Below are 27343 nucleotides of genomic sequence, written 5' to 3'. Positions count from 1 at the left end.
TCAAGGAGCTTATAGTCTAATGGAGGAAGACTAGACACACATAAAAGAAAGCCGAAAAGATGGGAGTGGAAGGAAAAGCAAAAATGATGCCACCAGAGAAGTCAATACCCCATCATCTGTTTGAAGATCCTCGTTCAATTATAACTTTGTTATTGCAACTATTAAGGATGTCATGTTGGTTTTTACCCTGAAAGGAGAAAATAATATTGGCAGAGGCCATTGTGTGAAAAATTGATTTGGAGGTTAGCAGAATTTTAAGTTTTGCAATTATTATCAAGTATTTTTCGCAGCCTCAGATGTGTGCGTGTGTGTGTGTGTGTGTGTGTGTGTGTGTGTGTGTGTGTGTGTGTGTGTTGGAACATTCTTACCATGCAGGACAAGTCTTGATGTGGTAGCAAGGCAGCATGTTATGAAAAGAGTACTGGATTTAGAAACCTGGCATTGACATTCAGGGGCATGATGACCCTGGACAAGTCATTTGGCTTCTCAACTTCCATGTTTCCTTCTGTAAAATAGGATTCATAATTACTGGCAGTATTACTTCATGGCTTATTTTGAGAGAAGTGTTTTGTTTGTTCTGTGTAAATGTCAGCTGTTGTTATTGTTTTGACAGTAAGTAGATTACTATGTATTCGCAAACATTTTTAGAGTTTCATCTCCTCCCATTGTGTTTTGAAATTGGGGTTCTGTAATAGTGCTCTATTGCAATAGGGCCGGATGTTGGTTGAAAGCTTTACTTAGAATTTATCCTCCCACTGTCTAACTAGTAGGAACTGGAGATGCTAATGAAACTTTCATTTTTTTTTCTCCATCAGTTTGTTCAGGGATATAAAACATCATTGGATTTTCAAAGCCTATGTTTCATGGTTATCTAGCATCATTAATTCCAAAGCACATGGAATTATTTTCAATCTAATTAAAGGTGAATTAGTCTTCGGTAATTTGAAAAAAGATGAGCAAGCCATTTCTGCAGAAATTCACTATCATACATTTAAATAGGCTGGAAAGCAAATACATTTAGCTGTAGTATTACAGCATGGTTTGTGTTTTAATTTTTTTTAAGTAACTGTTATTTTCAGTTTTAAGTAGTTCACAAAATGAATGTTTTAGAGAAAATTAAACAAAGATTAAGCAAGATGAGCTTCAAGGCTCCTCTTAACTCAAGATTCTGTTTTAGGGGGCAGCTGAATGGCTTATAGGATGGAGAGCCAGGCCTAGAGAAGGGAGGTCCTAGGTTCAAATCTGTCTCAGCCACTTCCTAGCTTTGTGACCCTGGGCAAGTCACTTAACCCCCATTGCCTAGCCCATACCACTCTTCTGTCTTGGAACCAATATACAGTATTGGTTGATTCTAAGATGGAAGGTAAGGGTTTAAAAAAAGAGATTCTATGTTTCAGTCTTCTATTTTCACTTTTAAACTTTTCTCATAGTATTATAAATTTATCAGCAACCTGTTATCTGCCTACTTCTCCCCTCTTAGGAAAATGTATTATCTGAATCAATTTTGCTTTGATCAGTTTTGTTACTTTTACTGATACATTACTGACATTTAGGTTTCTAAAACTTTTGTTAAAAATACATTTCCTTTTAACTATACAATTAAACAGACGCGATTTTCTAAATGATGAAATGATTATAAAGAGAATTTCCCCTTCTTAACTCTTCATTTAAGGACAAGAATCATCCAAGAAATCTTATTCCAGAGCTCTGCAAACAGTTTTACCATTTGGGCTGGGTCACTGGCACTGGAGGAGGAATTAGCTTGAAGCATGGGTAAGTTCCTGACTAGCTTCATTTTTGAGATCTAGCCATATACATATTTCACAAAGCACCCACCAGTCTCATTTCCAGCTGAGCCTATATGCTTTGCACATGTGGCTCCACAGAAGAAAGAAAGAATGCCCAAACAAAAGGAGCACAGAGTACAAAAGATGCTGATTTAAATTTCCAAGGATGCTCTCTGTCTGACAGTTTCCCATCAAGAATGACACCTCAGTCTTTAATCCTCAACCAAAGTGGAATAAAGTTAACTTTTCCTACAGACATTTATGGAATGCCTCTTACATTCAAGGCACTACTAAGCACTGTAGGGATGAGAAAATAAAGCTAAGTTTCTGCCCAATATTGAGAAAATATGCATTTCTGACCAATATAAGAAAAGTTTTATAAAATTCAAGGCTCTTAAATTTTAAGAATTGTTTGGATAGCCATTTAAGGTAGTGAGTTTCCCATCTTACATAGATAACCACAGACTAGAGAATATTATAGAAGAATTTTGTTATCAGGTTTAGAATTTAGACGAGGCCTCTGATAGCTTCCACCTCAGTCTGGCTTCTCAAGAGTTCTCTTGACCCTGTTTTTCCCTCAAGGTGCCATGCTTTAGCTGTCTACGCTACCATTGCCTCTATAGCCTTACTTCCTATTCCCTCCACAACTACCTGTGACAGTTAGTACTTCACTGCCTAACGCTGGTGATCTGATGATTGCTCGAGTCAGTGGTCTTTTCTTGGTCATTCTTACTGACCTCTTGGTGACTGGACACTGACCTCGCCCTCCTTTTGGAAGCACATCTTCCTGGGTATGTGTGAGGTGGCTCTCTTCCGTACTGTGAGGAGCCCCTCCCCCAAATCACCCCCCTTTCTCTGAGGTGTCTGAGTCTCTGCCCACCTCCCCGCAGTCCCCCATCAGTAAAAGGTTGTTGCCTGATGACGCCTGTTGTTTTAAGTGAATCCAGGGCACACCTGTGGCTCGGCCTCCATTCTAATAGGCTGGCCTCTTCCCAGGCCATGTAGCAGCAGTTGTTTTTTCAAAGTTCCTGTGTGTCTGGAAATCTGCTTTGAATTTGCCTACTGATACATTTCTTTTACTAAAATCCATTAAAGGCAGCCTCTTCACACGGACTTGGAAGGAGATGCCCAGATACACCTGAGGCACAGCCACAGTTGTTAGCAAGTAAGCTTTCTGGATCTGTTATAAAATTTATTAGGCCGCTAAGTAGGACAGTAGATAGAGCACAAGGCCTGGAGTTGGGAAAAGCTGGCTTCAGATTTGGCCTCTGCCACTTCCTACCTGTGTGACCCTGGGCAAGTCACGTAACCCTAATTGCCTAGTCCTTGCTGAGCTTCTGTCTTAGAATCGATACTGAGAGAAAAGTAAAGGTTTTATTTAAAAGAAAAAAAAAAGAATTTGCTCCCTACCAGCTGATGCCTCTGCCTTGCTTATTTTTTTCCAGAATGCCAGGGCCAGTGAACTCTCACAGACTCCTACTAAAGGAGGTTTTCAAATCCGAGCCCCTTTAATGACTTTGGTCAACCCTGTGTGCCTGAGGCTGGGCCTTGCCTTATTGGAGTGGTTAATGGTTCTACATCTCCCCCTAGAGGTCACAATAGGAAATGAATCTCCCATTTTACTCTGTTAGAAGAACTCAGGCTTATGGGGCAGTGTTGATGTTTGCCGACATTTGATATTCACCTTGCCACGAACCCCAAAGCTGCCAAGATTGATATTTTTCAATTCAATCCAGTATTATTTTGTGAGGGAAAAAACTGGACTTGAACCAATAGCCTAATTTTGTGTTTGAAATAAAATGACACTAACCAACAGTACAATAGCACCATGTTGACCGACTTACCCAACCTTAGAACTTATATAATTTATTGATTTCTCTAAGTTTAAAAAATACATTCCAAGGTATTTCCTTCCTTCAGAAAGAAAGCTGAGGCTCTTTCCTATCATATGATAAACATTAGCAGTTCAGAAACTTCTCAAAGCAAAAAGTCCCTGAGTGTGACTGCTGTATACTGTGTTTTTGGAAACAGCAGGAAAGGGGCTATTGAACATAAGGTTCCAGAAGAGAATGAACAGTAAAGGGAGTGCCAGAAGAGCAGAGGGAACCACGTAAAAGCCAGCCTGCCAAGTGCACATGGTTAGCCGTCAAATTTGAGAGTCAGAAGGGGCCTTTCATTTCACTCCTTCTCACAAATAGGGAACCAGGCCCAGGGAAGAAGAGTGTCTAGAGACACCTGGAAGTAGAACCAGGATTCAAAAACAGGTTCTTTGTCTCAAATGTAATCATCTTTGTATTACAGCATCCTTTGTGCCTCATAAAGTAAGTAGCCTTTTACACTGTCACAGCAGCTACTTGAGAATCACTCAAAGTGACCTGAAGATACATTTATTGAAATGATAGCAGGCACTAAATCAGTGACCGAGCTAGTTTAAGAATGAAAGGGTTAATAGGGACTATTAAATGCTCAGAAAATACATGAAAAGAGAAGCCTCTGAGTATAAACAGATTATGGTTTTAGACTTCTGTTACCCTGCCTGCTGTATTGTGTATTGAGGAGTTGGCACTAGAGAAGATAAACAGTGGAAAATGATACTCACGAATTCATAACTTTTTTTGGTAGTATCTTATTGCACAGAGGGAAAACTACACTTTAGGTTTGATGTTTTCCCCAACACATGGCCAATGGTTCTTCCTAAAAATAAAATATGGCCATCTTTGTATTTTTACATGGTGTCTTTCTTTGTGGGAAATTGTCTTTTTAAAGCTGTTTAGCTAATCTTTGAATATCATGAAGTGTGTAAGTATATAGACAACTTTCCATATATGAGAGAGAGCAGCAGTAATGTCAGATTCCATCTACTGAATCACTTGAATACACAGAATCATACTAAGAATTTGCATTACTTTGTGGGCTTTTCAAACTATAGCTCCTCCACCTGGACCCTTCCATTGGCCAACAGCTATCCCTCTGTGGCACCCTCATTCCAGGACATCTGCATGCCAACTCCTTCCTATTATACAGGGTCACTGGAGTGTGGAGGGATGGAGATCCCCTAAATCAGGGGTCGGCAACGTATGGCTCTCAAGCCATATCTAGCTCTTTTGAGGGCCAGATATGGCTCTTTCTGCAGGAGCCATAAAATCCATTTTTTTCAGGCACTGTTACAGGAGCGCACTGTGAGCACTGGACGGCTCTCACGAAATTACATTTTAAAAAATGTGGCGTTTATGGCTCTCACGGCCAAAAAGGTTGCCAACCCCTGCCCTAAATATTTACCTCACACAACATCCCCCCCCCCATTTTGGGGAAACCAGTCTCCCCACTCTTGGTTCTCCAGGAGATTAACATATCAGTCTCCCCAGTAAATCATTCCACATATGGAATCTATACATTTAGGATTTTCTCACCAGGTAGTATAAGAACCACAAAAGATATTGTACATTTCATGGAGGGAGTTACTACAATTTGGGGAATAAAAAGAAAGAGAAGGGGAAAATGAAAAATGATTGATAAGCACATTGACAAAGAGCTATTGAGGGGGCATTCCCCTTTTTTGACATAAATGTTTATAATCAGAATAAATGGAGGGCTCAACTCCCTCCCCTGCTCAGTTCAGTATCAAAAAGTTCACTCCAAATTTCCTAATGTAGTATTTGATTTCTGAAAGCATCCTTACAGCATCTTCTCTGGAAGATCTGCTTTCCCGGTCCAGGGTACTGGTGATTTTCTTTTCCTAAAATTGCTTTAAAAAATCTTAGACTTTAGATTTTTATGGTAATTACATAATCCCCTCCTCAGGAGTATATACACCAACAGTAGTAGAACTGACACAGGATGCATGGCTAAGCTATAAGGTATATGAATTAACTCTCCCAAAAACAAGAGGGGAGAGAAAAATAATGTAAAAAAATACTAAAATCACATATGTATATAAATATAAGTAAAAATTAAAATCATAGGAAGACCATCAAGGTCTAATCAAGGTAACATATTCTTCAAACGTGCAAGACAAGTACGGCAATATCGAAGTTACCCACCATCAGCCATAACTATAGAAAATTGCCATACTAAAGAAGAAAGAAGGGACAAAAGTCTGAGGAAAAGGAAATATGATCTCCTGGTCTGATTTCTACTTCAATCATAGGGATAGCAAGCCAAAGAGAAACATATTTTAGTCTCATATCTTAAAAGCAGAAAAATAGGGAAGTCCAAGCTCAGGACTTGCTGAATAGCCACTTCCCCTTAATTCCCCTGACACAGGTCCTCTATCTTGCCATTGATTCTTGATCTTGTGCTCCTTCGCACTGATCATTAGCAGTCCCTCCTTCTGAAATCAGACACAAATATCAGTTAAAGTCCCATAATATTTAACATTTCTCAGAAAAGCTAGATATCCAAGATATACACCAAATTGATGGAATTATAAATGAACAGTTCACTTTTGAAGGATGAAATCTAGGCTATCAGCAGCCATATGGAGAAGTCCTCCAAATCAGTGATAACAAGAGAAATAAGAAACTCAGCAACTCAGATTTACCTCACATTAGGGATGTGCTGGTAAATACTAACAACTGCCTAGCCAGGGGGAAAAAGGTACCCACGATGCACTTTTAACTTTAATCTGCATCATTAATATTTTCTCCATCATTTTCTTAAGAATTATTAACCAAAAAAAAAAAAGATAAAACCCTGACTTATAGCATTTAATGATTCCAAGATATAAATACTCATCATGACCATTTAACAATCACTTTTCCTAAGCTTCTGTGAGCTGCTTCAGTACACCTGGCCCTCACACCCGTCAGATTGGCAAAGATGACTGGGAAGGACAATGACAATTTTTTTTTAAACCCTTAACTTCTGTGTATTGGCTCCTAGGTGGAAGAGTGGCAAGGGTGGGCAATGGGGGTCAAGTGACTTGCCCAGGGTCACACAGCTGGGAAGTGGCTGAGGCCGGATTTGAACCTAGGACCACCCATCCCTAGGCCTGACTCTCAATCCACTGAGCTACCCAGCTGCCCCCGACAATGACAATTTTTAAAAAGATTGGAAGGGCAAATACACTGATGCACTATTAATGGAGCTATGGAATGGTCAAGTGATTCTGCTGGGCAGTTTGGAAATATATGCAAAATGTCAACAACCAGTGGTGCCTTCTGACATGGTACAGAAAAACCATTGCTAGATTTATACCCCAAAAAGATTAAAAGAAAAGTATCCACATGTATAAAAATAAGAAACCAAGGGAGTGCCTACTAATTATGGAATGACTGAAGAAATTGTGATGTTAAATGAAATATTTAAGAGTTGACAATGATCTTAGAGAATCCAGGGATGATTTGTATGAACTGATTCAGAGTGAAGAAGAACCAAGAGAACAATTTACATAGAAACAACAATATTGCAGAGAGAATCAAGGTAGAAAAAGTTAAGAAATCTAATGAAAGCAGTGGCCAACCACACCTGCAGATCCCTAGTGGTGATCTGGGCTCCCTCCTTCCTCATAGACATGACAGCCTTATGGTCCGGAAAGAGATAGGATTTTGCATATGAGAACTGTGTGGATTCTTCTTGCTTAATTTTACTAACTTGTTACAAGGGCCTTTATTTATTTATTTTTTTTATTTTTTTCAAAAAATTCAGGTTGGAGTTTGGATTGAGAGAGAATAATGAGCTAGCAATAGTGACAGAAGAAAAGGAAAAAAAAGAGCCACCTCCTTGTATCAGAGAATGCAATCAGAACCATAGGTAGAGATCACTTTCCTCTTTATACAGAGAAAACAGAGGCCCAAAGAGGGGAAGTTATTTTCCCAAAGTCAAATAGCTGCTAAGAATTTGCTCCCAGTTCTTCTGATGCCAAATTGAGTGATCTTTCTACAACAGTAATTTCCAGATTAAAAATAATTTTTTTTTTAAATCTTTACCTTCTGTCTTAGAATCTTAACTGTTTAGTGATTCCAAGAGTGGTAAGAATGGTAAGGACTAAGCAATGGGAATTAAGTGACTTGCCCAGGATCATACAACTCAGAAGTGTCTGAGACCAAATTTGAAACCAGGACCTCCCATCTCAATCCATTGAGCCACTTAGATGCCCCCAACATATTAGCTTTAAAAAATTAATACAACACACACACACACACACACACACACACACACACACACACACACGTGCGCGTGCAATTATAGTATTAGATATTTTAAACAAATTTGTACTTTTTATTACTTAATAACATCTACATTAAAAACTACGTATGTGTGAAATATTGCCCATAGAATGTGTGCTTATTTGCTTTTGAATTTTTATTCTTCTTGGGGGGGAAAAACGCTGTTTTCCTTGTCCTCTAGCCAGCTGGTCCATAAACATTTATTAAGTACCTACTATATGTCAGGGGCAGTACTAAGGGCTAAGGATATAAAAAAAGGGGTAAAAATGCCCCAGCCTCAAGAAGCCCACATCTTTCATACATAAAAGATAAATGAAATGTCAGCTGCAGGTCATCCCAGAGGGAAGATGCTGAACATAAGAGGGATAGTGAGAGGCCTCTTCCAGGTAGGATTTGGGATGAATTTGGAACAACCACCTTACTTCCCATGGGAGCTCTTAAATATAACTTCATTGATAAGGCGGCTCTCACAGCTAGCCCCAGAGCTTTTTCTAGGTATTCTTGGCACAGAGAACCAGTGTTCTTCCATATTCAAAGCATTAACATGTTTTTCCTGGAAAATGTTGTGTTTTCTCCAGGAAGCAGGAAATAGAGCTGTAATTTGGCAGACCTTTCACTAGAGGTCTCTGTACTTCATGTTTTTACACTTGAAGCTTTCTCCATAGTAAAATTAAAGGAAACACAGGAGAGTGAGTGAAATCTATTTATTGCCAAATGTTCAAATGTGAATCAGTTTTATTGAGCACACTGATGATTGCTCACTGAATTCCTAAAATGTGAGATTTAGACTATCTTTTTTGTTTGTTTGTTTGTTTGTTTTAATTTTTTAAAACCCTTAACTTCTGTGTATTGACTTATAGGTGGAAGAGTGGTAAGGGTAGGCAATGGGGGTCAAGTGACTTGCCCAGGGTCACACAGCTGGGAAGTGTTTGAGGCCAGATTTGAACCTAGGACCTCCCATCTCTAGGCCTGGCTCTCAATCCACTGAGCTACCCAGCTGCCCCCCTAGACAGTCTTTTAAAAAACCTTAGCAAAAGTATTCATGCACACATGCATATACATAAAATAAGAAAATACTTATTTAACCTTTGAAAGTTAAATTTGTTTATGCTTCTAAACAAGTATGCAAGATTGCCTTGACTATACGATTGAGATTGTGAAATGAGTTAACATTATTTTTTCTAAAGAATGGTTACTTTCTTATTATTTCTCAATGCAAACAATGTAGGGAGTTTCAACCTATAAAGAACATTAAAGGTCAAGATTATGAAAAGCTAAACGTTCTCTACACACAAGGAAAAGTTGAAATTACATGTAAATTTCTGATTCATATTACAGCAATGAAATCTACATTGCTCCATCAGGAGTGCAAAAAGAACGGATTCAGGTAAGAGAAAGGGATGCTTCTTACTGCAGATCTCTCTACTTTTTGCTACAGAATTAGAGTTGTTTTCTGAAATAATCAATGGAGTTTTATCACTTTAAGACAGAGAAATTACCTTAAAATTTTAAATATCTATGGATTTTTCAGTTTAAGTACTCATTTTAGCCGACATAGGTAATAACCCCTATATAGTTTGGCAAATGATCTTTGAGAGTTGCTGTAGTCAAAAAAAATTTTTTTTTTCTCCCTGTGGCCAGTCTGGTGATGAGCCTCTTTAAGCTTAGCCATCTTTAGTTAGCTTTCTGTCGCCAGACCAATGTGGCAGAGCAAAGGCTTATTCCGTTTCTAGTTTGACAGTCTACCACATCTTGTGTTCTACTGACATAACCTCCCAGAGGCCCCATCATGAAGTCCTGACCTTGCCTCTCGACTTCCATTTATTCATCTGAAGAATGAGGAATTTGTATGCCAAAGTATTCCTAGCAGCCTTTTTTTGTGTGTGTTAGAAATGAGCTAGAAGCAAAGTAGATTAGCTCTTGTATGGTATGGTAACAAATGTGTATGGTATGTGATAGAATAGACTTCTGCGCCATGAAAAGTGACAAATATGAAGAATTCTAAAAAGCATGAAAAGATCTATATGACTGATGCAGAAAATAATGGGCAGAACCAGGAAAACAAACATACACAGAAGTAAGAAATAAGAGAAATAAGAATAACCAAAAAAAGCCAAAACTAAATGTTGTGTAATTATAATGACCAAGCTTGGTTCTGGAAAAGAATTAAGAACATAGACTTATATTCTTTGCAAGGAGGAGAAAGGATGAACATCATTGTTCCCCCTTTTTAATCATTGTCATTAGGAATGACTTGCTTTATAATAGAGGAAGAAGAGGATGTGTTTGGAAATAATGATGATATTTTTAAAAGTTACCAATAAAATTGAAAGTGCATACAACAGATCAGGAATCACCTTAATAATTGGGGAAGGGAGATCAACAACAGAGAGAGGCTATGTTGAATTTATTAAATATGTAGTAAATTTCATTATTTGCATGTGAACAGCAAGTCAATATTATCTGTTTTACAAAATACTTAAAGAAATATAGTTAGATAAACTTTGATTAGGGGAAAGGAAATGGGGGGGGGGGGTGGAGAAATTACCTTAGGGCAGAAACTAAAAATAATAAAATGAAAGACCTCCAGGAATTATTGATGCAGAGCAAAAGGAGCAGAACCAAGAGAATATTGTACACAGAGATTGATACATTATGGCACAATTAAATGCAATAGATTTTTCTACTAGCAGCAATGCAATGACCCAGGACAATCCAATCTAGGATCAGTTTTTATCCATGCCAAAGCAAAAATGAGAAAATAAACTTTAATCAAGGGGACACTCGTAGTTGTCCTAGGTTCTAACTAAAGAAAGATTAAAACTGAAAAAAATCAGCTTATTCTATGGTGTACTTATAGCTCAAAGCATAAGGAATAGTTTCTCAACATGAAATATGCCTCACTAAGGCTCACTATGAGATGGTCAGTCTTTGACTCTAGTTCTTCTAGCTCCTTTAGTGAGGGAATAAAAAAATTTTGAATGTTTCCTCGTTTTCTTTTGAGTTTCTAAAACAGGAATTCAACACACATTCACCTGAGATTACTGACTCCCCTTGTGCATTCTCTGAATGTTTAGGATCATCGATCCCAAGCCAGATTTCAGACATTTGTCATTTCTCTTTGCCTCTACCTTCATATCAGTAGGACTGCAAAGGTAGAGAGTAGATTGAAATTTTGAAATATCAGCTTTGCCCCATTTTCAGTAAATATTTCCTAAAGCTGATTTTTTTGTTCATCATAGTTGAAATAGAGATTCGTAGGTAAGGAAGAGTAGGTTTCAGGTTAAATTTATAGGTTATGGCTGGGAGGTGGGTGGACTAAATTCAGAAGTTAAGTTTGAAAAAAACAGAAGCATGATTATTTTTATTCTCTATGGTCACTACTTCCAAGTCCTATAAAAATACTCCCTGAAAACAACAACAACAACAAAATTTAAGTCTTTTTTTTCCTCTACAACAGCCTGAAGATATGTTTGTTTGTGACATAAATGAACAGGACATAAGTGGACCTCCACCATATAAGAATTTAAAGAAAAGCCAGTGTACGCCTCTGTTTATGAATGCTTACACTATGAGAGGTATGTAGGAAATGCTTTGACTCAAAAATTAATTGATCTGTAATTTGGGCTTCAGGTATGAAGGCATAAATTTTCAAATGATGTTTTTCAAGTTTAATCTCCTTACCTTTTATGGGCAAAAGCTTAGATCCAAATGATCCTCTGAGCTGGTTGTTCTAGGGAGCAGTGACTTCATCTGGAAATAGAATGGAGGCTTCGCTCCTCCTTTGGGACAGTCATTCAGCCAGCTCTGCCTAGAAGCCTTCATACAAGAGTTGGGCTCTAAGCCTCGTGATGGCTTCAACACTTAGGGAATAATAACATTTTTCAGCTTTTAAACTTGTGAATTAAAATAGACTCTCAGATTTTGGTTATGGATTTCTGTGAACAACAGACCTGAGAAAGCTCCGCCTGGAGGATAATTTTAAAATGCAGATATATAATTAGAGCACCTTTCCATCCCTAATGATAATCGTTCATAACATGGTTTAGTACAATCATCATGGGATAGAAAGAACATATTTCTTTTGGACGTTTTTGGACAACATTCTTGCCTATTTTCTATTTTTATGCTTAGGAATAAGAATTAGAATAGCATCAGGAATAGGACTAGATACAGTCATTAGCTGATGAACTAACAACTATTGGGTTAAAGGAAGTGAATTATTTTTGTTAAAGCCTGCACACATTTTATCTCCTTTCCCACACCCATTTATGGTCTACACACAGTAGGTCTTCGGGATATGTTAGCTTACCCCTCTCTGCTTCAATATAGTGGCACTTCAAACAAAAAACTTTATTGGAGCAATTATTTGGTAAGATAGAATTTTTCATTTTTCATTCAAGGTGACAGAATTTAATTTGTAAAAATCTTTCTCCTCTAACTTATACCTTCAGCATTTAAGTACACTATGCTAGGGGGTGGTGGGAAAACTATGTATAAATATAAACTGATGGTTGGTTTAGAATATAACTTTTCAAAAATTATTTTTCACCAAAAATCTTTTATTTTGCTTTAAGGAGCAGGAGCAGTGATCCATACACATTCTAAGGCTGCTGTGATGGCCACCCTTCTTTTTCCAGGACGGGAATTTAAAATTACACATCAGGAGATGATAAAAGGAATCAAGAAATGTACCTCTGGAGGGTATTACAGGTATTACATTTTTCAGGGTAGGAGATTAAGTACTTCTTCGCTTTAATAAGCAGAATACTTGTCATTTGTAAGTTTTACATAGAAACATTGAGCTGGGAGAGGATTTAATCATTTTCTAGAGCAGGGGTTCTTTATCTTTTTTTTATGTCAAAAGACCATTTTCACAAGCTAAGGAAACCTAAGTACTGGTTCTCAGAAAGTTTGTTACCTACCTTTATCACTAATATGATGTAAATAAGTTTATTTTATAAATAAATATGATATTAAATTGTTTACTTTTTCCCGTCCAAGTTCACAGATGCCACCCCCCCCCCCAATCTATCAACAGAACCACCCCCATGGAGATCAAGGGGTAGGGTGAAGGACAGACCATGAATCTCTGTTATAAACCTCCAAACCAGCCTAATCCCTTCATTGTACAAATTAAGAAAAATTAAAAGAAGTATCTTGCATCAGGTCCCTCAGTGAATTGTAGATTAGCTGGTACTCAGACCCCTATCTCCTATTATCCAACGTAGTATCTTTTAAAATTAGATTATAACTATTTAATGTGATAAAACATTTTACTGTGTAGGTTAAAACATATGTCATTTATCCAATTCCTGAAGATACATTCTCAGTGTAACTAAGTCAGATGGAGATTTCTTTCCATTCAGTAAGTTAACATTTCAATAGCATTCCTATATTTACAAAATCATTCATAAGATCATGGATTTTTAAGTTTGAAGGAAACTTAGAGATCATCTAGTCCAGCTCTCTCATTTTATAGATGAGGAAACTGAGGCTAAGAGATTTGTCAGAAATCACAAAGGGAATGGTAAATAGCAGGACCAGGACTCAAACTTAGATCCTCCTACTCCGAAACCAGTCATCTTTCCAGTAGAGGTTGTTAGAAGGATATTTCAGTGCTTACACTGAATGTATGCTTACAATGTACTGCTTACACTGCAGTGCTTTGAAAGATCTGTGACTTCACTGGTGCGGGAATGCCTTCTCTGAACACTGAGAGCAGGTCCCCTCGCTTGAATAGATAGTATAAGTTTCTGTGAACAAAAAGTTCTTCACCCAATGCCCAGCCTTCTTGTAATTAGCTTTCTGAATCTAGGACACACAGCCCATAGTAGAAAGGTTTATTTGTTATGACTGCTGTACCCTGATCCTTGTATGCTGCCCTTTGGCAACAGCATGGCCCTTCTAGAAGAAAGACACATTAAGTTGCTCTTGCACATAAGTTTGTCCTGCCCCTCTTCTCCCACTGACACCCCCCCACACACACACACAAAAAACAAAACAAAACAAAACAACAAAAAAAAAACTACCAAGGCACGGAGTGTCACTGCATCTAATAGCATTGAATATCAGCCACAGCAGGACACATAAACAATGCAAGCTGGTCATCGAGTGGCAAGTGATTACATTTGTTACTACTAAAGCCTTTTCAGACTTAATTTCTTTATTCCAATTGGCCTTAGTAGTTTCTAGATTCACAAAGCAAATTGTTAACACCAAACCCTCTGTGTCCATACTTCTCACACCCAATACCATTTATAGTTGAGTGGCGTTAGCTGAAGCAAAAGTTGCCTGAGTTCAGCATGAGAAGATCTATTGGGGGGGTGGGGAGGGGGGTCCCATTTTCTTCCTTAGAAACATCAAGCCAGGACCAGGGCCCTAGGATAGGACACTAGCAGGTATTAGGCCCTTCCCATGAGTGGCAGAGACAAACTACTGGACAAGGTGAGTCATTCTCCCACATGTTTTTAATACAGGTATCCCATGTACATTGCAGCTTTCCCCATCACAGTTTCACTATATCATAAGTCAGCACAAAAATTTAAATGGGAATTTGGGGAAGTTCACAGAAGCAACAGAAGACATGCAAAGGCCAGCAGATGACACAGAAAAAAATTTAGAAACTCAGAAATGTACAAGATATCTGTATAGTATTATATAATATCAACATATTTTATATTTTAATACCACAAATATCCACAATTTCTTTTTTAAAGTCAAAATAAATAAAAAATTAAAGTTTGCTAAAAGAACATGAAAGCCAACAGATGACACATAAAAGCTAGAAATTAGAGATATTTTAACATTGACCTATATAGACTCAATGACCAAATACTTCATCTAAATTTTACAATAGGGTATTGTAAATACCCCTTAAAAGAAAAAGAAGGGGGCAGCTGGGTGGCTCAGTTCATTGAGAGCCAGGCCTAAAGACAGGAGGTGCTAGGTTCAAATCTGGCCTCAGACACTTCCTAGCTGTGTGACCCTGGGCAAGTCACTTGACCCCCATTGCCTAGCCCTTACCATTCTTCTGCCTTGGAACCAATACACAGTATTGAGTCTAAGATGAAAGAAAGAAAGAAAGAAAGAAAGAAAGAAAGAAAGAAAGAAAGAAAGAAAGAAAGAAAGAAAGAAAGAAAGAAAGAAAGGAAGGAAGGAAGGAAGGAAGGAAGGAAGGAAGGAAGGAAGGAAGGAAGGAAAGGAAGGAAGGAAGAAGGGAAGGAAGGAGGGAGAGAGAGAGAGAGAGAGAGAATCAGACTTCTTTGGTATGAAGTATAGAGGGCCAAACAATTTTACACGGATTTTCCAGATAATAGGGGTGCCATGCCCCTCAATATGGAAGGGATCCCTGTATATTGTGAAACACAAAGAACCAAGAGAACATTGTAACAGAAATATTATATGAAGAGAATGACTTGTGTATGGCCACCTCCAGAGAAAGAACTGACAAATATAAACAAGCAAGACATAGTTTAATATATGCATATAACTTTTTGTCAAATGATGTCTTCTCTAGTGTGGGGAGCAGAGGGATTCCCAGATACTTAGGAATTTATCATATCAACAAATAAATTTCTGTGTGTGAGTGTGTGATCTTCCAGCCCCCTGGCATGCCTCTCTATAACTCATCCCTTCTTTGAACTGGTAAGATATATGTGTTCAAAACTATACTATTGTTGACATTGCAGAGATGATATTCTCCTTATGGTATAAGCTTCATAAGATAAATGCTTTATGGCACAGTCAGCTCCTGTTTCACGAGGAAGTTAAAAGTCCCGTATAAATGTGAGATTATTATTGCAGTGTGATCAGTATAAAAGTTAGAAATAGCCAAGATATTTAAGCATTTTGCTCTTACATAAGTGTGTTAAGTGAGGTACTTTCCTGATCTTAAGGGACCTTGAAAGGACATAATACATGTGCTTCCACATAAAAAGGATGATGACTGTAAAGAAGTAAATGGAATTTAGGAGAAATAAGCAATAAAGAGAGAACTAGAGCCAAGGCCAGTAGGAGAAAAAGATCAGAAGACATCTAAAGGGACAGTATCAAGATGATGAAGAGAAGAGGGAACATTCCATAGGAAGCTCTAATTCCTATAAGTAAAGAGGATCTGAAGATAATCCATGGAATAAAAGGGGCAGCATAGGTGAGGAAAGGGGAAATTCAGTAGATTACTTTGGTTTCCTTTAAGTTTTGTCTACTACCCAGTTTCTTTGGAAGTACCTGGGCTGGTGATTGTGTCACAGTGCAGTGCCATTCAGGGATTTAATTCTGCATGAAGGACAGGATAAAATTATTCAGATATTGTTCAGCATATTCTTCAAAGTAAGCTCATGGGTTTCTTGGACCAAAATTAGCAGAGGTTTTGGGACAGGCATGTCTTCCTTTCACGTTTCCTGACTTTGTAACCAGCTCTTCATTAATGATGACCCTTCAAGTCAAGTGAAGGGCAGCCCCAACTTCAGAAGGGAGGCTGCCCGCATTGTATTTGGTCATTGGACAGCCACTCAGACTAAACTCATGCTTTAGTCAGAAGGTGTACATTGTTCAATTTCTGGATAAAAGCTATCGATTGTGGTTTCTTTTTTCTTTTTCTGTTGTTTACTCATGTTTTTTCCTTCTTTCTCCCCTGTAATTGGCTGTAATTTTGATCCTCTGATCATATTTTTGGGTTTGGGCTATTCAGCCCTGGGAGGGCTTCTTCTCTGTTTTGTTGATTAATTAGGTTAGTGGGACCTGAGGCCAGATTTTCCCCTGCTGGTGGCAAAAGCTAAACAAGTGAATTCAGCTACTTTCCTTGTAGTCTGTGGGGGAGGGTTGTTGGAGCAGTAAGTGGAAGTTATAGGAAAGCAGATTTTGACTCAATATAATATAAAAGTTACCAACAATCAGAACTGTCGAAAATTAGAATATCTTATAAAGTAGTGAGCATCCTGTCACTTTAGGTCTTCAAACTGGATGTAGGTCATTTTAGAAGAGATTTCTGCTTTACGTAGATTGGACTTGGTGACCTCTGGGGTCCCTCTCCTGCTCTTTGAAATTCAAATATGTTTTAATTAACAGAGGCCTTTGGGGTGGATTTTTCATTGGTAAAAGTTATTTTTTATATTGTTTTACACATCTTTCATAGAATGAAAATAACAAGAAATTCTACAAGTATTTAGTAATTAAAGAATGTTATTGAGGCTGCAGTAAAAGGGTAGAGGGAAACTGCTATGTTGTGGTTGTCTCCAGAAGATGGTTTTTCCCCTCCTTATTTCGTTGAACGTAAGTGTCTGCTATATTCAAGCTTGATTTTAGAAATGTTTTTGTTTATCTTTCTAAGGTTCCTTGGATCCTGCAAACATTCAAGATAGGGAAAAAATTTGTATTGTCTCAAAATTTCTACTTAATAAGTAGTTCCATCACTAATCCTTTTTTATACTTCTGATCCTCAGATTTATTATTTCCTGTCTTCATTTTAAAATACTGTACTTGTCTGTGCTTCAAGGAAAATACTTGCATAATCTTGATGATTTCTTTGTTGGGTTGCGGTACACTCTTACAAGTTTCTGACACTTAAAATTAGACCAGTGCCAAAATCTGAAGCCCATTTTGGTACAGATGTTTGTGCAAAATATACAGAATAACATGCAACATCTTGCTTAACGAGAGTTTGGCAGAAACTTTCTGAGGACAAAAATTCAATATCTCTCTGACTAAAACAACTTGGGAAATACTATTCGAATTTTTCTTAGTGAATATGACTTGTTTCAAATAAGAAAAAAATTGTCTATTTCTTCTTGTAGATATGATGATATGTTAGTTGTCCCCATTATCGAGAACACACCAGAGGAAAAAGACCTTAAAGAACGAATGGCTCGAGCAATGAATGAGTACCCTGATTCCTGTGCTGTGTTAGTCAGGCGCCATGGGGTATACGTCTGGGGAGAAACATGGGAAAAAGCTAAAACCATGTGAGTACAAATCAAAAACAATTTGGGGAACTCATCAAGTTTCAAAAAAAAATATATACACACACACACACACACACACACACACACACACACACACACGAGTATACTAAGAAGAGAAATAAGAACAAATGTTTTATATTTCATGTGTAAAGTGAATTCTCAGTCTCTCTATAAAGCACTTAAATTTGATTTCTAAGTCCAGGTCAGAGTAGTTACACCAGCCATTCTTCTATGCTTAACTATCCATTTCTGACACGATCTTTTCTCTTGGCTTTTTTTCTTTTTTCTTTTTTTTTAATTACATGTAGAAATAATTTTTGACAATTGTTTTCTGACATTTTACAGTTCAGATTCTCTTCCTTCCCTCCCTCCCCTTCTCCCCCTCCTGAGGAGATAAATAGTCTGATATAGGTTTTACCAGTGCAGTCATGCAATACATATTTCCATATTGCTCATGCCATCACACAGATCTTTTTCTTGTATTTTGGTCATTTGCCCAGGGTTTAGGTTTTTATCAGCTAGTTTATCTATGTGATGTCTTTAACTAGTTCCAGATTTGAGCCTTAATATGAACACTCAGCCTTAGTAACAACCTAAAAGGCTTCAAGAAAAGATTAATGGAACCTTACATGAAAATAGTAGTTCCATATTACAGCATATGTGGGTGATGAATTTTATGTTCAATATTTTAAGTAGTTCATTAGTCTTAGGCGGTTGCCTTTTATTAATCAAAAATTGTCAGATTTGCCACATTTATTAATAGCAAAAATTACAAAACATTTGGAAGGTAGCACTTGTTTTTTCTTGTGAGAAACACCTAATATGGGTTTATGCACATTTTCCCAAAATGATATCTTTCACATAATACTTCCAAAGATCTCTAATTCCATTGGTGTGTGATTAGGTCCTCCTTTCATTGCCTGATCATGATCCCTTTTCATCTTGGTAGATGATCACTTTTTTTAATTATTAAAAATTCTTTCCCCAATTACTTGTAAAAAGTGGCCAACATTTTTCAGAGTATTGAGTCTTGAATTCTCTCTCTTCACCCATCCCTGTTGAGATGGTAAGCAATCTGCATAGATTTTACATGTCCAATTATGTAAACATTTTTCCATATAAACCCATTTGTGGAAGGCAACTTGAACAGAAAAAATTAGGAAAGAGTGAAGAAACATTCTTTTGTCTGGATTCAGACTCCCTCAAATCTCTGCGGAAGCAGATGGCCTTTTTTGTCATGAATCCTTTGGGATGGTTTTGGATCATTGTTTAATAGATAAACTTTGTAAGTTGCAGTAGTCCCAAATCTGCAAAGGACCATGACCAACCTCATGATGATGATCTTCTCAAAATAAAGCCTGATATTCAGATGATAGAATGATGGTGATGGTGAGATCGTCATTGCTTCTTTGGAACTTTTTCCTAAAGTCACTTTTGATCTTAGGACCTACCAAGACTTGTATTTGTCACTTCCTTGTCTTAATGAGGTATCATAAAAAAAGCAAACACCTCCCTCAAAGAAACCAAGTGATTCTTGGGGGCAGCTAGGTGGCTCAGTGACTTGAGAGCCAGACCTAGAGACACTTCCTTACTGTGCGACCCTGGGCAAGTCACTTGACCCCCATTGCCTAGCCCTTCCCACTCTTCTGCCTTGGAACCAACACACCATATTTATTTTAAGACAGAAAGTAAAGGTTTAAAAAAAAAAGTGATTCTGAAAAATTTGCAATATATTTTTAATTACCTTAGGAGCCAGGGAAGGTTTCTTTGGGGTCTTTTGGTTTTTGTTGTTGTTTTTGTGGGGAGGAAATTTTAAAGCTCGAAGACATTTAACTATACATTGTTGGGGGAAATGGAAACAAACTGAATTTCCAACATTCTTCATCTCATCTCTGATCCCTGATTTGTCCTCACTGCTGAAAGGAATTGGAAGGTGGAGAGGCAGAGTGGGAATGGATCAGAGAGACATTTTGAAAAGAAGAAAAAATCAAGGAATGGAGAATTCCTATCTGAACTTGTTTAAATCTGCATTCCCTTTGCCATATTTCTCGTCCAGATAGGCAGCATACCAGCAGGTATTTGCTGGTCTTTTGAAGCTCCCATCACCCATACAATCCCTGCCCTTCATGATCTTAAACCCTTCATGCCTCCATCATGTGACTTTTTTATCCATACCTTTCCATCAGTCTATCAAGGATCCATGTAGAGTGATGGAGGCCTTTCTCTGGCCACCCTGTTCCTCATCTGTGTCTGCCCTGCTTAAGTGTCCCCATTGAAATAGCATGGCAGAAACCTTGGGTTTGGGGGCTCTGCCAGAAATGTGCAAGCTCTGACAAGTCCTACCAAGCTCACAAGGCTTCAGGTATGACCTCAACAACAGCCTGAACAAAAGACTCAAACTCAAGGTCTACTGACTACTGCAAAACTCCCAAGGGCAGTCCAAATCAGATTAAAATGTAATTTGGAAATGTTTAACAAATAAAAAAGTTAATTCAACATAATGTTAATTGATGGTATTCTACATTATACTGCCCATGGAGATCTGCTTTCCTTTGAGTTTAACACCTTGCCCAGAAACTGTGGACAAGAGATCACCAGAAGGGGGGCCAGTAGGGCATGATGACCACAGTGACCAGTGATACACAGACTGGTCCCATAACACTTGTTTCTGTTTCACATGTAGGGACCAAGTACTGCCCAACTATCAGAAGAAAACGATGTATTAAAAAAAAAAAAAAGAAAGAAAATAAACAAGTCTAGGCAAACCCTGGTAAATTCTAGGGGCCAAGAGGAGATCCACACGTATAGGTCTGTAGCACTTAGTTTCTCCAGATCCCTCAAGCTCCCTCTTTTCATCTTTTTCTCTTACAGGTGTGAATGTTATGACTACTTGTTTGATATTGCTGTATCAATGAAAAAGGTAGGGCTGGACCCAACACAGCATCCAACTGGAGAAAATGGAATTTTATAACCCAGGATTTAATATTATCCAGGGACCGAGCTAAAACACTCAATCAGGAATTCAAAAAGAAGACAAGGAGGCCTTCTGGACTATTTTTGTAAATTAATTATGTGTTTTTATTGGATATATTTTGTTATTAATATGTCATCACATGATACTCATGGAGTATAATATTTTTTTCTCTGCTTCATTCAGTAAATGATGATTATTTCTTTACATATGTTTTACGATATGTTATACACTAGCAAGAAAGGGAATAAAAATGTAATCAAATAAGGTTTTGGTTCTCTTTGTTTACCTCTTCTTCCATCTCACATCCTTCAAACAAGCACTCAGCGACCAGAGCTGCATGTGGTCATCAAATGTATTGTCAGGGTTTTCTTTCTCATAAAAATATTAACAGAAGTTAATCATTTTTTTGCTTGTGTGTTTTTCTTGTTTTTACCAGTAATCCTAACTTCCATTTAATTATGGAAGAATTTTTTTTTTTCATGTAAAATGATGGTGCTGTTTTTCTCATCATCACTTTGTTATAGACAGCCATAGCTCCCCTTAGTTTTTAAGGAATAGAAACTAATAGACTGTTTATAAATAGCAACCCTTCTAGACAACCTCTCCCTGACCACCTTTTAACTAACCATCACTTCCCTCCACAGACTCTAGAGTCTAGGGAAATGGCCACCTTCATGGTCTTTGCCAGCCATACTTCAGGTTCCAGGCTGTCTCCCCCATCCCAGGAATATGCTCCCACCTCTCTTCCTCATGGTGCTCTGAGGATCCCAGATTTCTTTCAAAATGTATCTGGCTCCTCTTTCCCAGGCCCCCCAGTGGATATCCCCTACTCCTCCTTTGCCCCACTGGCATCTGCTCTGCTGGCTCCTGGAAAAAGACCTGGTTTTACTTTTATCCTTAGAGTTCCAACCTTTACCATATTTGCCTTCCATATACTAGAAGTTTAATAAATACTTAACCCTCTTTGCCTCAGTTCCCTCACCCATAAAATGAGTCAGAAAAGGAAATGTCCAACCACTCTAGTATCTTTGCCAAGAAAACCCCAAATGGAGTCATGAAGAGTCAGCCATGACTGAAAGGACAGCAATCCCCAATCCTTTGCTCCCAAGAAGCTGAGATTCTGATGGGAAAGATCGCACATGTGGGATAAAGGGAAAGGAACGGGCATTTATTAAGTGCATGCTATGTTTTACAAATATTACCTAATGCAGCCTGAGAGAGACATTTTCAGGAAGCTACTGAAATGAAGAGTGGGGACCATCCGGGGACTAGAGTGATGTGTTTTCATCTAGAAACAGTGACAAAGTGGATTGGCTCATAAGTCCAAGACTTGGTTGGGAGGCTGGCGTGTAGGGGGAGAATTCGGTTCATGGTCACAAGGCAGCAGCTGGTAAGAGAATGGTTAGAGAGAAGGTGGGGAAGTGAGGCATGATTAGGGCATGAGTCTCTCTGGAGCTGCAGAGTATCCAGTGAAGAGTGACCAAAAGTAGGTCTAGGAGACTCAAACTCCAGCTGTTGATGGCCTTCCCACTGGGGAAGTTGTGGGGCTTCAGATTGGATCAAAGTCTCACTGACCCAACACATTCTTCTACCTCTCAATTTGAGTTCTTGTACCAAGAAAGGTACGACATCTGCCTGAAGTGCTTGGGTAGCCTTACCTAGTAAGGATCCTTTCCATCCTATCATTAAATAAATTTATGTTATTGTTGTTGTTGTTGTGATTGAGTGTTAAATGGTTTGAGTGTCCCATTTCATTGTTATCCTGAGCCTGAATCACTGGACCAGCCTGAGTCAGGTCTAGTCCACAGCAACAAGGTAGCTATGAATCAGCAGCAAGTCACCCCCGACTTTACTCCCTGATCTTAAGTGCTTATTATCATGCAGAATCTTTGTTGACGTGTGTGTGTGTGTGTGTGTGTGTGTGTGTGTGTGTGTATATATATATATATACACACACATTATTGGGGGAGAGGAAAGGAAGGGGGAAAGATAAGGGAAGGCTCTGCCTTCCTTTTCCCTTGTTAACAACACCAAAAAGATACCCAGAGCATCCTTCCCTACCCTTGTGATGTGTTGGAGGCCCCCCACCTTCCCCCTCTCTACTCTAGTTTCTGTTGGGGGGGGGGGGCAGGAAGGGTTGATTATATATGAAGGATTAAACAGATAAGAGCCTTTGAGAAGTCAACCTTTTTTTTTTCCCCTTGACATTCCATTCACACCCCAAATTGGATAAGGGATTAACATTTTAGTTGAAGGGTGTGTCATTTTCTTGGTGAGATAATGCATTGTTTCTCAACTGCAATTGATTCTAGAGCCTTTGGGCCCTACCCAACTCCTTTTTATGAGGAAAGAGCTCAAAGAATATAGGGCTCATTAATTTATTACACCTGGATTGAAGTCTTACAAGTTTCTTGGGTTAGTCTTCTTGTGGAAACCGGAGCACAGGCAACACAAATGAATTTCTTTAAAATGCTCATTTAAACTGCCTGTCATTAATCTTGGAACAAGCTCGAATTCCTACACCAGAAGCATCTTTTCCTCTTGTGTTGGCTTTTATTTTTTACTTTTGGAAATAGAACAGGAGACCTGATGCTTCTTGAGAGCAGAGACTGTTTTTATCTTTTTAACTGAGCACCTAACACTACCTTTCCTACTTTAGGAGCTTAATAAATATTTCTTGAATTGAAGTAGTAATTGGTCTCTTAGTCCTAAAGACTATTTTTTCTTTGACGAATATAGTACATCTTTATGTCAATCTTTTTCTTCATATAAACTCTCTCATATTCCTAAAGCAGTAGCCATTGAGTATAGTATAGCGTAGTGTAGTATAATACAATATAGTATAATAGAATATAGAATAGTGCAACATAGTATATTATAATGTTATATAGTATATTATACTATAATATAGTATAGCATAGCACAATATATTATAATATGTATAGCACAATATAGTACTGTAAAACAGTATTGTATAATGTAATGTAGTATGTTATACTATAACATAGTATAATATATAGAATAGTATAAGATAGTAAAGTATAATGTAATATAGTATATTATAATATAGCATAGTATAATATACAGTAAAGTATAATATAGTATACTATAATATAGTACAGTATATTGTAATATACCATACTATAATATAGTATGGTATAGCACAATATAGCATGATATAATATAAAACAGGATTGTATAATGTAATATAGTAAACTATAACATGGTACAGTATAGCATAATATGGTATAATATAATATAGCATGACATAGTATAATATAACAGAATATAGTATAATATAGTATAGAATAATATAGTATAATCTAATGGCAAGACCACTACTCTAAATATCAGAAGCCTAGATTCCAGTCTTTGGTCTCAATAGTCAGTCTATAAACATTAATCACCAACTATGTGCCAGGCATTGTGCTAAGTGTTAGAGATACAAAGAAAGGCGAAAGATAGCCCCTGCTTCAAGTGTAATGGGAGAAACAACATGCACATAACTATGTACAAACAAGCCATATACAAGAGAAAATGGAGGTAACCAATAAAGGGAAGCACTAGAATTAAGGGGAATTGGGAAAGGCTTTCCTGTAGAAGGCTTTATGTAGCTGGGGTTTGAAGGAAGGCAGGGGAGTCAAGAGACAGAGATGAAGAGAGAGAGGCTTCCATCTATGAGGGAGAGAAAGAGGCTTCCATCTATGAAGGACAGCCGTTGAAAATGTCTCAAGTAAAGAGATGGAGGGTCTTGTTCAAGGACCATCAAGGAGGCTGTATCACTGGATTATAGAGTGCATGTTGAGGTCTGAGGTACAAAAAAGACTTGGATTGGGGGTACAGATTATGAAGGACTATGAACATCAGAGTTTTTCCTTTGTTTATATTTAATCCTGGAGGTGACCACTAGAGTTTAAGGGGGTGACACAGTCACATCTATACTTTAAGATCACTCTGGCAGCTGAATAAGGACAGATTGAAGTGGGGAGACTCTTGTGGCGATCCACCAGCAGGGTATTGCAGTAGACCATGCATGAGGTGATGAGGAGCTACACCAGAGTGGTGGTATTTTCAAAGGAGGGAAGCGGGCATAGACAAAAGGATGTTGTAGAGATAAAATCAATAGGTCTTGGCAAAAGATTGGATATAAGAAATGAGAGAGTGAGGAACTGAGGATGATACATAGGTTGTAAATCTACTAGGAGGATTGTGGTGCCGTCAACAACAATAAAGAAGTTTGGAAGCAGGGAATAATCAGGATGGCAGGGGATGAGGGGAGAAGAGAATAATGAATTCAATTAAATTCAGTGTTGAATTTAAGATGTCTACAGTCCAAGACATATAGGAGAAATTGGGAATAGTCAATAAAGGGAAACACCAGAATTTAGAGGGATTGGGAAAGGTTTTACTGTCAAAAGCCTGCCAAAAGGAATATTAGCACATGTGGCTACATGGGGAACATGATCCCTTCCTGGGTAAAGACCAGAGGACAGGGCAGCGGGGTATTGACCATACCTCTCTTTAGATCACACCACTTTGGAAACACCAAAAAGTAACAAACCTTCAGAACTAGTTCCAAAAACAGAAGCACAAAACAAAAAACATGCTTGAGACAATGCTCCCCGCAAAAGCTGAGCCAAACTTTAACACAAAGTTAAAAATCAAGAAAGATATTGAAAAAATGAACAAACAAAAAAGAACCTGATGATAAAAGGCTACTCTAATGATAGGTAAGATCAGAAGATAATGATATCAAAATAGTTATAAGCAAAGCCTTAAAGAAAAATATGAATTGGACACAAGCCCAACAAAAATTCTTAGAAAAGCTCAAAAAGGATTTTAAAAACCAAATAAGAGAGGTAGAAGAAAAATTGAGAAAAGAAATTAGAGAAATATGAGAGAAAAGAAACACAAGAAAATTATAAAAAGAGAATCAACAACTTGATAAAAATGTTACCCCCAAAATTGAAGAAAATAACCAATTTAAAATTAGCCAAATGGGGAAAGTGTTACAAAAGCTAGCTGATGAAAAGAATTTCTTAATATTTAGAGAAAGGGAAACTTCTTGAGATTCCATGAAACATCAAGAAACAACAAAGTCAGAAGAACAAAGAGGAAAATGGTAAATATCTCAATGGAAAAAGAACTGACTTGGAAAACAGATCAAGGAGAAATAATTTAAGAATTATTGGATATGGAGAGTCAGAGGAGGAAAGAACAAAGAAAGAAGTGGCAGTAGGGTAGTGGCCATGGATGCTGGCTCTGGCTAATAGGTGCTAACTGAAGGAAATGAGTACTCAAGCAGACTGTGGAGGAGAAGCTAGCCCCAGGCCTTGTCCTTGAGGAGACAATGGCCCTACAGTGCTAGAATATTGGCAATAAAAAGAAAAATATTGACATTTGCATCTTGGAAGTCTACCATTTCAGAACCAGAAATTAGGAACTTTATTCTAATTTGGACGTGGCTAATTGAGGACAAAAAAGAGCCAATGGATCAAATACTGGGAATAAAATTTACCAGTTCAAACCAGTATTTCTGGATGAATCTTCTATTGGGTAATCAAGTCTTATGCTTCAATTTATGAAAGATCAATTTCATGAATTTAAGAGAGTACCACTGGGGCTGCTTTTCTAATCCAGACTGTGTGTCTTGATGACACAGCCCATGAAATATAGGTTACAGATGGACAACAAAGATATAACTTAGTGCCAATATACTACAAAGGAGCAAAGATAGCAGTAATTGTATATAATATTACAAATAATGAGTCCTTTGCAAGAGCAAAAAACTGGGTTAACAAACTTCAGAGGCAAGCGAATCTTAATATTATAATAGCTTTAGTAGGGAACAAGGCTGATGTAGCAAATAAAGAGCTATAGATTCCAGGAATCACTGTCTTATGCAGATGACAAATTTATTATTCATGGAGACATCAGCTAAAATAGCAATAAATATAAATGGAATATTCAAATGAATAACCAAAAAGTTGCCAAAGAGTGAACCACAGAAGCCAGGAGCCAATTCTGCCAAAGGAAGAGTTGCAGAACTTACTGAACTCTCACAACCAACCAGAATTCAGTGTTATAGTGACTAAACCTCCAATTTTAACTAAAGGGAATACTCTTCTGCTTCCTAATATTAATAATAGTGAAAATGAAGCATTTAACCTATCCCAGCACAACTTCCAAAAAAAGAGAGAAGACATCATAGAGCCAAGTGTTTAATACAGAATTATTTTGTGTGTTGTGAACTTGATTTTCAATAACATGCATGTGTCACTAATTAGCTAATGTTTCGGTAAAAGAAGGGACAAATGGTAGCTCTTAATATTTGTTTCACTGGAATGCCAAGGTAGGGAATCAGTTCTTGCCATTAGAAATAGAGAAGAATTATCATACAGACCTATAATTAATCAGCTAATTCCTCTAAGTTCCCATATTGGTATATCTATA

The 27343-nt window shown here is 37.7% G+C and overlaps 1 protein-coding gene and 1 pseudogene across 1 annotated transcript in view; both read left to right on the top strand.

The window, feature by feature from the left end:
• Positions 1-21212, top strand: part of LOC123251231 (APAF1 interacting protein) — a 32079-nt gene extending 10867 nt beyond the window's left edge. The window contains exons 2-7 of the mRNA XM_044680439.1: positions 1673-1773; positions 9293-9341; positions 11415-11532; positions 12532-12667; positions 17749-17916; positions 20788-21212. Coding sequence (XP_044536374.1) covers positions 1673-1773; positions 9293-9341; positions 11415-11532; positions 12532-12667; positions 17749-17916; positions 20788-20887 — 672 coding nt within the window. The 3' untranslated portion in view covers positions 20888-21212. The remainder of the gene's footprint in view (positions 1-1672; positions 1774-9292; positions 9342-11414; positions 11533-12531; positions 12668-17748; positions 17917-20787) is intronic.
• A 4129-nt stretch (positions 21213-25341) lies between these two features.
• LOC123252561 lies at positions 25342-26985 on the top strand (annotated as a pseudogene).
• The last annotated feature ends 358 nt before the right edge of the window (positions 26986-27343 follow it).

The sequence above is a fragment of the Gracilinanus agilis genome, chromosome 6, assembly GCF_016433145.1.
Source record: "Gracilinanus agilis isolate LMUSP501 chromosome 6, AgileGrace, whole genome shotgun sequence".
Lineage (NCBI taxonomy): Eukaryota > Metazoa > Chordata > Mammalia > Didelphimorphia > Didelphidae > Gracilinanus > Gracilinanus agilis.
This window is presented reverse-complemented; position numbering and strand designations above follow the sequence as displayed.